The sequence below is a fragment of the Bos indicus x Bos taurus genome, chromosome 6 (genome assembly GCF_003369695.1).
Source record: "Bos indicus x Bos taurus breed Angus x Brahman F1 hybrid chromosome 6, Bos_hybrid_MaternalHap_v2.0, whole genome shotgun sequence".
NCBI lineage: Eukaryota > Metazoa > Chordata > Mammalia > Artiodactyla > Bovidae > Bos > Bos indicus x Bos taurus.
In genome coordinates, this window is record NC_040081.1 from 12485386 (window position 1) to 12498359 (window position 12974).

The 12974-nt window shown below is 36.3% G+C and overlaps 1 protein-coding gene across 42 annotated transcripts in view; it reads right to left on the minus strand.

The window, feature by feature from the left end:
* The window catches only part of ANK2 (ankyrin 2), a 365297-nt gene that overhangs the window by 34239 nt on the left and 318084 nt on the right, over positions 1 to 12974 (minus strand). For 41 of the 42 annotated variants that reach the window (XM_027543772.1, XM_027543778.1, XM_027543779.1 and 38 more), the window contains 7 exons: positions 12123 to 12334; positions 11620 to 11824; positions 9219 to 9315; positions 6286 to 6514; positions 5009 to 5134; positions 2723 to 2845; positions 153 to 185 (listed from right to left, as the gene is read on the minus strand). In XM_027543772.1, the coding sequence (XP_027399573.1) occupies positions 153 to 185; positions 2723 to 2845; positions 5009 to 5134; positions 6286 to 6514; positions 9219 to 9315; positions 11620 to 11824; positions 12123 to 12334 (1025 nt within the window). The remainder of the gene's footprint in view (positions 1 to 152; positions 186 to 2722; positions 2846 to 5008; positions 5135 to 6285; positions 6515 to 9218; positions 9316 to 11619; positions 11825 to 12122; positions 12335 to 12974) is intronic. The other variant, XM_027543793.1, reaches the window with a different exon arrangement.

Below are 12974 nucleotides of genomic sequence, written 5' to 3' on the forward strand. Positions count from 1 at the left end.
ACATGAGAAAACAGGCTCAGAGAGGTTAAGTAAAATTGTGACCCTTCAATTACTAAAAACAACTGTATAACCCTTCTCTGTTAATCACGTGCTCTTATCAGTGGTTACAGCAATGACACAGCCATTAACAAGCGACAACGCCATATAATTACCTCTTCCTCCTGTTCTTGATCTGACTCTGATTCCTGGCCACCCCAAGACGCCATGCAAGATGGAGAAAGAGAGCAGGAAGAGTAGAGAGCATTTAGAAGAGAAGACAAAACTAAATACCCTGACAGCAAACATCAGCAGGCAAGCATACAGTTAGCATTTGCATATTTTTTCTTACTAACAGTTTACAGAAGACAAGCACAAAAATTAAAGAAGATTGATTTAAATGCAAACATCTGTAGATTCAAAAGACAAAAGAACCAAAATTATAAATATACTAATCTATCAGACAAAAGAACTAATATTATAAATGTACTCATTTCAGATATAGGTTACCAGCAGCCACAAAGTGTAACATTTCATGGATTGGATGGCATATGTCTACAGAAATGGTGATGATAATATCTCAGCATAATATCTTGATGCTTTTGAACTGTGGTATTGGAGAAGACTCTTGAGACTCCCTTGGACAGCAAGAAGATTCAACCAGTCCATCCTAAAGGAAATCAGTCCTGAATATTCATTGGAAGGACTGATGCTGAAGCTGAAACTCCAATACTTTGGCCACCTGATGCAAAGAACTGGCTCACTGGAAAAGACCCTCACTCTGGGAAAGATTGAAGGCGGGAGAAGGGGACGACAGAGGATGAGATGGTTGGATGGCATCACCGACTCAATGGACATGAGTTTGAGCAAACGCCGGGAGCTGGTGAAGAACAGGGAAGCCTGCTGTGCTGCAGTCCATGGAGTTGCTGAGTCGGACACAACTAAGCAACTGAACTGACTGAACTGAATATCTCAGCCATTACAGGTATTGATTAAACATGTTAAAAGCCACAAATGAACATGCAGTGAAGATATTTTCAATACACAGGCAATACTTAGGAGTTCTCTTGTAATAAAGAGCTACCCTGTTCTAAAATATATCTAAACTCTACCATGTTTGTCAATGTTTTCTTTTTGTTTTAGTTACTAAGTGGAGAGCTGTCCTGGACCATCATAGAATTAATAACTGTGCCGGATATATCTTGACTTAGATACAAAAAGGAATAATGAACTAAATGCTTTCTTTTATAGCATACTGAAAGCTCATTTGAATCAGAGACAAAGCTCATTCATCTTTACACATCACTCAGATGGATTGCCCCAGCATTTACGTATTTCTCTGTGGTTCTTATTTGGCATTCTGCTTCAGTGATTCAAAAGTGCTCAGCACTACAACCCCCAAAGTACATTCTTTACCACTGGAATGCTGTTAGATAACAGTTACTTGGATGCATATGTCTACTGCTGTATTCTAATTCTTGTAATTAACATGTAAATTTACACATGCAGATTCTGGTATTTCATTTCATTTTGACCATTAAATAAGAATTTAGTGTTAAATATGATACTACATGGTTTTCTCTATGTGACCGATTTCTAATTTGTAAGAATAATTAATCGTGAAAAATGGTGAATGAAAATAAACATAGAAAATGTTCTGTTTCATGGAGTTAAGATTTAGGATTTTAAATATGTTTCTACCTCTCCTCCTGGGTTTCCCTTGTGATAAAGAATCAGCCTGCAATGAGGGAGACCTGGGTTCGATCCCTGGGTTGGGAAGATCCCCTGGAGGAGGGAAAGGCTACCCACTTCAGTATTCTGGCCTGGAGAATTCCATGGACTGTAGAGTCCATGGGGTTGCAAAGAGTCGGACATGACTGAGCAATGTTCACTTTCACTTTTCACCTCTCCTCCAAGTCTCACCTGCCAGTATCTGACAACTTGCTATAACCTTCTATAAATTGCCATATGGGAACTTTCCATTAAAAAGGAATACTGGTCAAAATTTTTCAAAAAACAAAAAAAGCTTTTCCCAACATTTAATCTATTCCCTAGTCTTCTTTGATTTGATCAGAGTAATCAAGGAATTCTGTAAAGAGGAGAGGTTTGAATAGAAAGAAAAACTTCTAGTAGATTTGGGTCAAGTATTAATTTTCCTTTCAACAATGTTTCAAATCTATTCCTATAACATGTGAGTATTTTGTATACTAATCATGTTAAAATAGTTGGAAAAAATGAATCTGATGCTCCCCAGATAGTACAGGCTACAAAATGAACATATAATTATTTTAGCAACAAGGTAAAATACCCTGAAGTTGCTTTGAATTTCATAATACATAGTCCACCTGTGAACTGGCAGTAAACAGAAGCTAACAGACTCATAATGTTTTGGCAGGGCCAAAAGCACCACTAGCATGGTGCCAGGAGGGCGCACAAAAACCATAAGGGAGGCAAAGTGAATAATTTCATGTTCAAAATCAGTCCAAAAGGTTACACCTTACATTGAAATTTTCTCTCTTCCATAGCCAATACATATTTATAGAAACTTTTCCATCAAAGTGAATTTAATGCAAAATAAGGTAGAGCTACTTTTTTCCTTACTTAAATGGAACATCACAAATTGGACAGGGTATCAAAAATGACTATTATACATGGTTGCATTCAGTGTCTTTGCCTGTATCTATTCTAAAGGATTTGGAAATCAAATCCTCTACAGCCTGAATTGCACTACAGCAGATTATAATACCTTCGTATAAATTGGCAGGGTGATGTTTAAGTTGCAAATAGCTTGGTGCACCAGGCCTCTTGTAGATTTTGGCTCTTTCATAAATGATAGTCGTCCGCAAGGTTCCTGAGTCGTATCACGTACCTTGAACAAGAAAGACATACATGCTTCACTCACGTGTGACACATACTGTTTACTTTAGTGAGATGACACTCAAAAGAACCAGAGAAAAGTAAAATTCACTTGCTTTGGAAGTGTTCCTTTTGCCCTTTCCTATTATCATTTAGAATGATTAAAAAAATCATTCAACTTTTTAAAAATTGTGGTAAAGTATACATAACATAAAACTGACCATTTTCACTTATATTCTTAGCATTGTTATGCATACAACTCAGTGGCATGAAGCTCATTCGCAAAGTTATGTGATTATCACTACTGTGCAAAATTTCCCATCATCCCAAACAGAAACATTACACCATTAAGCAATAACTCCCCATTCTCCTCTCCCTCCAGCACCTAATAGCCTCTACTTAACTTTCTGTCCCTATAAATTTGCTTGTTCTAGGTACCTTATATAGACAGAGTTATACAATCTTTGTTCATTTGTATCTGTTATTTCAGGTTGCATAATATTATCAAGATTCAGTCACATTGCAATATATACCAGAATTTCATTTTTTTTTAAATTGTGTTAAATTGTACATAAAACATTTCAACCATTTTTACATGTATAGTTTACTAGCATTAAGTACATACACATTGTTGTACAATCATCACCACCATGCATCTTCAGAATGTTTTCACCTTCACAGACTGAAACTGTTTCCATAAAAAAATAATTTTCCATTCCTTCCTTCCCCCATATCCTGGTAACCACTATTCTATTTTCTGACTAGTTGATGACTCTAGGTATCTCATACAAGAGGGAACATACAATATTTGTCTTTTGGTGTCTGACTAATTTTACTCATTTTAAGGCTGAATAATACTACAATGTATGCATATATCACATTTTGTATATCCATTCATCTGTCGATGGATATTTGGAATATTTCCACTTTTTGACTATTGGGAATAATGCTGCTATGAACATTGCAAGTAACTGGTTGAGTCTCTGCTTTCAATTTTTGGGGAATTGCTGGATGATTGATATACTATTTCTATGTTTTAACTTTTTGAGGAACTGTCATACGCTTTTCCACAGTATGGAATGGCTACACCATTTTACACTCCTTCCAGCAAGGCATCAGGGTCCCCATTTCTCCATATCCTCACCAATATTTGCTATTTTGTTTTGTTTTTGATAATAGCCATCCTAATGAGTTACTGAGTAGTATCTCGTAGTGGTTTGAATTTGAATTTCTCTGCTGTTAAACATTATTTCATGTGTTTATTGGCCATTTGTACATCTACTTTATAGAAATGTTTAAGTCATTTTCCTATTTTTGTATTTTGTGTCTATAGGATAATTTTTGACCACTAACAATATCAAATATTAGCATAATTACATAGCCGTTTATGGTAAATGGATCCCTTAGAAGAACCTATCTTTAATCAGGAAAACCATTGAACCAGAAATGGCACAATGAAGGCCTTCAGCAGAGATCTTGAGAAAACAGACATTAAAACTTAAATAGAATTATTTCCTTTTATTTCATGAATCTCTCCCTCATACTCATTTTTGTTCTCTTCAGAACTGGTATCTAAAATGCAACTTGCATATGTTAAATTATGATAAATTGCATATGTTAAATATGATAAATTCCTAACCTAGATTAACATTCCTAAACAGGGACAACAAATTCATGGTACATTAAAGTGTCTCAACAAATGTTTGTTGAATGAATTTATAAACGTGTATCCAGTCTATTGCTCTATCTGGGATAACTTCTTGATAGATTAACTGGGTCTTTTAAGAGCTTTTACTATAAAAATTTGTCACTAACAACTCTTTTTGGTCTCCACATTTGTGAAGTTCATATATTAAAAAAATTTAAGCACAAATATTTAAAAGAAATAATAGTTAAAAAAAATAAAGAGAGGCTTCTTTTAACATTTGGAAAAGAATGACCAGTTTTCCTAATTAATCAGTTGGCCATTTGTCCCTCATTCTTAGCCTATAACTAAAAATCAAGGTTGAATTTGAAATTTTAAAAAATAGTTTTTAGGAGTTTAAAATTTTATAGAAATACTTTAAAAAAAATCATTAGAAATGACTGAAAAGCAAATATTCTCTTCTACCAAAAGAAGTCAAAGCCTTACTTGATGCTGAATAAAACACATTCCCAAATTCCATGTATATATTACCTTGACAAAGAGAGGAAGTCTGTTTTCTTTGAAGGCAAAAAAACTGAATATATGATGTTGGCCACTCTTGGTTAATGGCACCAGGTTGCCAAAACAATCAACATAGATGGGTTTTCCTTCTAAGACCTGATGAAAATAGAGAAAAACAAAAAGAATACCATAGCTGAAATTATTACATTACTGGAACATTAAAATTCTTAAAATGTGCATACAATAATCTTTAAAATCCTGACTGACATTTTGTCTTATCTGTGACAAGCTTGGACCAGCACTCCCTCTCACTAGTAATAGGAATCTTCAAATGCATGGGGGCCTTTAATCTTTCTATACTCATTTCTAACACTGTACCATATTATTTTCCCAAATCAATGTCTTTAAATCATAAATTTATATTTTTGACATCACAATGAATTCGGTTACTTGAATTCAATATCAAAGATCCACACTGATGGAAAATTAAGAAATAAGAAAAAGTAGTATAGCAAGCCCTGGATAATGTATTTTTACGTTTACACAAAGGATATACCTCCTGGGCTGTTTCCTTTACTAGTTTTTAAGTTTCCTTAAAATTTGCTTATTTTTAACTGGAGGGTAATTGCTTTACAATGTTGTGTTGGTTTCTGCCGAACATCAGCATGAGTCAGCCACGGGAGTCACATGCCCCTTCCTTCCTGAACCTCCATCCCACTCATCCCACCCCTCCAGGCTGTTTTCTTTATGATTAAAGAATAATAGGGGGAAAAAAAATCCAATAAATAGTCCCTTAAAAAAAAAAAAGAAAAAGGAAATATAACATGTGAATTGCTATATCCATTTATATACTTATAATTTATTAATAATGCATAATTTTTCCCTTAATAATCTTTAAAAGAGTCCTTTTATCCCTATTGAATGGGTCCAAATTGGCTAAAAATGGCACATTTTAGACACTGGCCTTCTAACTGATCAAGATGTTGACTGGTCTGCTTTTGATGGCATTATTTAATTAGATGGGCTTCCCTGGTGGCTCAGCATTAAGAACCCATCTGCCAATGCAGGAAATGCAGGTTCAGTCCCTGGGTTGGGAAGATCCCTTAGAAGAGGAAATGCCAACCCACTCCAGTATTCTTGCCTGGGAAATCCCAGGGACAGAGGAGCCTGGTAGGCTACAGTTCATGGGATCGCAAAGAGTTGGACATGACTTAGCGACTGAATAACACTTATTAAATACTATTTTAAATATATTAAAAGAGGTATAAACAACATACTAACATAAATTGGTTTTTAAAACACAGTACCTCCACATCCCTGCTTCTGGCCACCTCAGCAAAGTTTTCTTGTTGTTCCAGGGTTTTATCCACTTTATCATCAGTCATGCAGAAACACCTCAACCTGGCTTCAATGGGGTCATGTGATTTGGCAAACACTACAAATTTGGCCATATATGGTACACAGATAATTTCTCTATACACTTGTGATGCAAAGGTAACAGATTCCTGAATTTGTCGACAATCGATCAGCCAGAACCTATAAAATAAAACAAAGTCAGTTATCTGAAATTTAATTACAGTCATCCCTCAGTATCTACGGCGGATTGGTTCTTAGAACTCCACAGATATCGCGATCCACAGATGCTCAGGTTCATTTTACAAAAAGGCAGAATACAGTCGGCCCTCTGTATCCATGGACTCCACAACTGTGAAAAAGGATAGTCAGTTACATGAAAAACAAATCAGTTCCTTCAGTATCATCAGAGTAATCATTGCATGCCTCTTGGAAAAAGTGAGAAGCAGGAGAGGGAGATAATGAGAGAAAGCAAAAGCAAAGGGAAAGAAAAGACGGGGGAGGGGAAATGGAGGAGGATCGATGAGAAGGAGGGCAAGACAAGGATGTGCCCGGTGTTTCAGGTCAAATGTTAAACACTGTAACTTTTTTCCTTGGAAAGTCTTCTGAGTATTCAGGCTTCTGAAATACATCTTCAGCGTCTAGAATCCTTTTGTGGTGCACCCTGGTATTATACCAATATCTTGCTGGATGAGTTTCTATTTTCTTTGATCGCCCCTGCTGTTCCTCATTTCATTTCCTAAAACTTTTTTCAACAAAATCTACCTAACGTTTCTTCATCTCATCATTCTTTTCCAAAGGACTCACAGTCACCAAGGTTGGATCAACCAAACTACTTTTTAAAAAAAATCTGCTTTTGCTTCAGAACTCCTAAATACTGCTTAATATAATCCATAGAAGAAATTATTGGCCTTGTGAATAATTTATGATTTCTAGCCTCAGTCAAATCTGTGACATGTTTTGGTAATTTTTTTTCCTCAGATATCATTTTATACACTATAGTAATGTTCCTAAACCTTTATGACACCCTTCAGGCCTTCAGAAAGGTTAACTTCACAGAAAAAGCAGTAACCATCAGATGCACATTTTCTCAATTTGCTCTTTATACACGTCAAAGATTTATTCCAGATCCTCTCACTTTGAAACCTTCCTCCATCACTGATCCCTCCTTCCTGACTCATTGCTCATAATCTTTAAACACTTGAAAATTTCCTTATCTTCTTAGCTTTTCTTTCCTTCAAGTTCCTGATCCATCTCTCTTCTACTTTTTAATTGTGATAAAATATAATTTAATTGGCAGCCTCAAATCCAAGAAGTGGTCTGTGTGCACTAATGATAATATAAAATTTGTCATTTTAACAATTCTTGAGTGCGCAATTCACTGGCAGTAGTACATTTAAAATACCATACAACCACAGCCACTCTCCATTTCCAGAAATTTTTCGTCATCCCAAACAGAGACACTATACCCATTAGACAGTAACTTTGAACTTTCCCATTCACCTCAGTCCCTGGTAAACTCTATTAAACTCTGTCTCTATGAACTTGCCTATCCTAGGTACCTCATTTATGTGGAGACATGCAATATTTGTTCTTTTGGGTCTGGCCTATTTCATTTACTGTAATGCTTTGAAGGCAGCCTAGTTCCTGGTTCTTGGCAGGCCCTCAGTATTACCTCCTTCCTCTTTATACTGATTCAACTATCTTTGATTCACTGCTTCTTCGACTGTCTGAAAGAATTACATTATTCCTATAATAATATAATAACTCCTAATTTCTTTGTCTCTCCTATAAGGCCTGCTGTAAATAATGTTAACCAACATTCCGGCGTTATTTCTGAATTATAGACTCCATTGTCACCAGCCTGCAATGCCCTTCTGCATCTTGGCTCATGTTACCTTCTTTTCCACTTTTATCTGCCTGTTAGTTAGGTTTCTATCTCATGGACTACCTTCTCTCTGACCACTCTAATGTGAACACCCTTTTTTGAATTCTTTCAGTAACTCTTTTGTACCTTTCCATCCAGAACTTGTCATTTTCTGGCATAAGAGTGGAGATGAGTGAATGGCAGGGCACACAGACAGACACACAGAACCAGAGACTCACAGCTGAGCCCTTTGGGTGGCTCCGACTACAAACCCAGCTATGGCTGTGCATTGTTATTCATGCATCTATCGTTTTACCCCCGAATAAGAATGTAAGCTTTAACTACTCTCAATGGTCAGCTTTCTCATCTTTAAAATGGACATATTGCCTCTCACCCTTCTTAAGTCACAAGAGTTTACAGTAACCAAATTAAACAAATAGGAAAACACTTGGAAATCCATTAAAGATCAAGCAAATGAGAACTAGTGAGTTGAGTTGGTTTACACACATGCAATAAAGCTAGACAGTGTAAGCTTTTTAAAGATATGGGACACAAAAAGGATAATGTGTAAACATGCTATGGTGCATAAAAGTCACTGAAAACTCTAAACTGTGTAAGCAAACCATGATATGCTCTGTGGTTTGGTTATCATTCTGTTTGAAAAAAAAAAAAAACAATTCAGGCTATTTTGTTGTCAGCAGGAAATCCATCATTCCTAAGTCCTTCAGGACTGGAAAAATCAGCTGTGGCTGCTAAAGCCAGAGTCTGGGTCATACAGTAATAGCTGGCAATAATTTACTTTCTTTAGATTTTAATCTGAATGGCTGTACTTCATACTTCATTAATGCATTATCACTATTACATTTACTGGCGAGTCTGGTTTAAGACATGAAAGTAAATGCAGACCATTTTTAAAACCAAACCAAAATTAAAATGACTTTTAAAGAATGCATGAAACAAAGTAAAACGAGACATTTGGGCACGCAATTTCAGTGGTTTTTCTGTGCAGTATAACCATACCTGGCAGACACATTGGTTGTAAAGGAAACACATTCATTGACAAATGTTAATGGCGTAGTTCCTGTAATATCTTCCCACTGAGCAGGGGTGGTTCCACCTGAAATAACATGATTGTTGAAAAAAAAAATTAGGCAGAACTCCAAACTCGGTGTCATAAAATAAAGGCTTTGTGGTTCTGGCTTCTGGCTACGTTCATTCACTCTTCAGGATGACACCCTGGAAACAAAGTGACTGAAAACTACGTGCTAAAAAAATGATACACGGAAAACAGACATTAATACCACATATCACAGAACTAAAGGGAGGCCATTTGAATAACTGCTTCAAATTACTAGGTGCTCTTTTCTCTCCCTGCCATCCTAAAGTTTTTTTATTGTAATTGCTAGTTTCTGAAGATAATTTTGAATTGTATTCCGTTGATGATTTTAAAAGATCCTTCGACTAACCAAGGAGCTGAATGCTTTGTTAAAACAAAAATCCAAATATTCCTTCACCTTGATATTTTAGGCACTTATTTTCAAGAAACAAAATTTCCTTTCAATTTGCAATTGAAGGTTGGCAAAAATCCTTGGAAAATATTAAAAGCTCAGGAAATATTGCAAAGCGAAAGAACAAATGACTGAATGCCTCTGAACACTGACACATCACTCTGGAGGGTGATGCTGACTTTCATTTCTACTGAGACATTAAGTTGGCGTAAATAAAGACAAAACTGTCTTCAGGCATTGCAGGAGAAATATATGTTTGAGATGAAAACAAATTTTGACTCTAAGGATTGTTAAAGAAGGGAATGAGTTATCAAAGTTCCTTATTCTAGGAGGCCCATAAAATACACATTCTAAACAGATTTATATAATAGAGCGAAACACAAAAATCCAAAAATCTATTACTGTATTTGTAAAAATTAACAAGTAAATTTAAAAAAATAAAAATAAAAACGATAAAGCTTTCCCTAAAAAAAAAGAAAAAAGAAAGAAATTGTTTAGAACAAATCCATCCCAAGATAGAGGCCCAGAATAACTAGATTAGATGGGGTCAAGGCCCAGGTGGTATCTTCATTTGATCATCTAGAAGGGCAGGATGTGCCACGGACATTTTTCAATCTGACTTGTTTTGCGTCCAGGCTGCTACATAGCATATTATAGGATGATTAATCATACACATGAATCAAAAAGCATGGGAATGCTATGTAATAAGCAGAAACAAATAACTGGGAGAGGCCCCAAGTGAAGCATGACATCTCTCACTACTCTCATTTTAGGGTATGTATTTTCTTTTATTATTTTTGCTTTGTTTTGGTTTTGAGTGTCTTTTTTGTTTTGTTTTGTTTTGTGGTCATGCCATGTGGCATATAGGACCTTGGTTCCCCCAACCATGGATCAAACCTGAACCCTCTACATTGGAAGCACAGCCTTAACCACTAGACCACCAGGGAAACCCCCATGTATTTTAAAATTATGTCATATTATTAAACTTATGGGGTAAAGTCTCTATGGTTTGCTATCAAGAGTACAGAAAAAAACACTGATAAGAAGGAAGAATGAGAGAGAGGATAAAAGAAGGGTGAACATTCCTGCTAATGAGGAAAAATGAAAAAAAATAATAATACTGAAGCAGATATGGTTATTATTTCTACTAAAAACAGTATGAATATTTACTGAATGCTAGTACCATTCAGTTTTTGTTAAATAGGGAAATTCTCAATTATGTAGTTTCAGTTACTTGTGTGGATATTTTTTTAATCTCTCACCATCTGTGGTAGTATTATTGGTCAGAGACAACCAGTGTCCTGGGAATATCTTCCTGGAGTTTGATGGTTAACTGAAAGCTATTACAACTTCCAATTGAGAAGACTAAATATCCTCCTTTTTTCCAAAGTTAGTCAACAGATTAGTGATAAAGTCATAACCAATTCCTGGACAGAAAAGTTTGAAATGGTTGATATAATTATTCAAGATATCATTTAGTTTGCCACAGGTATAAGGTGATATCTTCAATGAAGGCCTAAAGCTCGGGTTTAGAGGTACATGGACTTGGGTTTGAATCCCAACTCTGTCAGATATTTACAGTATAATTAATCTCAGGCAAATTATAAAAAAAAACTTCTCTCAGTCTTGGTTTCCTTTCTAGTAAAAGGGAGTTAAAGTTTCCTCAGAGGGCTACTTTGGAGATAAAAATGACCATGTGTATGAAGTGCCTAAAAGTCTGGCATCAGGCTTTATTTAGAAAATATTAGCTCACTTCCTATCCCCTTTCACTTCCCTAGTCAGTGTGCTTTTCCTGAATTAATGCATATTAATAAGATGCAGGCATCTTAGGACAAAGGTAATTTAGTATTTACAATCTAAGTTTCTTCTTCCAGAACTTTCTATTATTAACACAATAGTCCTATGTGACTCACCTGTGATGCTACATAGTAATCTTAAGGTTGGTGCATCTCCTCCAAAACCATTCAACATGACATCACTTGAAGCTTTGGGGACAGGAATGGTCATGGTAATTGGCTTGTGAAATTTTCTTCTTCTAGGTTCCAAAGTAACTATAGGGCTGAAGGTAGCTTTGTTGCCCAGAATCTTCTTAACCAACTCACTGTGCATAGGTTGAGCCTTTAAAAAAATAGCAAAAATATAAAAATAAACAATACATCATTATATTCCATGTCAAATTTCTTAATACATTTTTATTTCATAAATCAGTTTTGTATCTTCAAATATGGCAACTGCAATTTCCTACTGTTACCAAACACTCATATAAAACTTCATGACACTGATGATTTCTAAGGGCAGCTTTTGCTCACCCAGGAACAATTTGATTCTTTAGCCATTTCATTCTCTTTTGAAAAGCTGATTTTGAATCCCGGGAATAAAATCCGTCAGGTTAACCTGCATCTTGACGTGGGCGTACCTGTAGGCCAACACGGATCCTCTTGGTTAGCGCCCCCTCGGGGAACACGGCCTGCACCTGCGGCACCACGGTGCTGCTCAGCACGCCTCCCTCCGGGCCAATCAGGTTGCTGTCCTGCTTGATGCGCGACACCACCGCAAAGTACTGTGGGAAGTCACGGGTGATGATGCGGCAGATCCGCTTCTTTTCGAGGTCTTCCGGGCTATCCAGCACTGAGACAAGAAATGACCCATCTTCATAGAGCAAGGATTCTCTTTTGAAAGCATTCTAGCAAACTCACTGGCATAGGTTAACCCTGAACAGATGTGGCAGCAAAAACCTTCCTTTTTAAATAATAGGAAAATTTAAAAAGCAAGGCTATCCTAGCAATATCAGAATCTCTCAAGACCTGTCAGCATTTGGCTGGCACATTTTCTCTCTTTGTGAAAACTAGGACTTTCCAGGGCACTGTGAAACAAAAGCATCCAGTTCTAGACGTGGTATTGCAAGGCTGTCTTTGTAAATAAGGGGGTTTGAGGGCAATGAAATGAACCTGTCCTGTTTTTGGCTCAACGTGACAAAGAGGAAATTGACTATGGGCTCGTTTCTTTGCAAATTTCAAAGTTAGTTCAAAACCAGTTATTTGTGGTTTTAAGAAGTAATATGGTCCTTTTGGTTCTCAGGGGAGTAGTGCGGGAATAAAATCTGTCTTCGAAGGGTAAGACGTGTATTAGTGTGTTCATTCCAGTGGCATGGTTGTCTCGGAGATAATCACTGTGGATATTTTAAAAAGATCAGTGATTGCAAATTTAGGGTTTTGATATTCCCCTGAAATCATGAACTTACCAAGCAGATCATCTAACATCAGGAGAA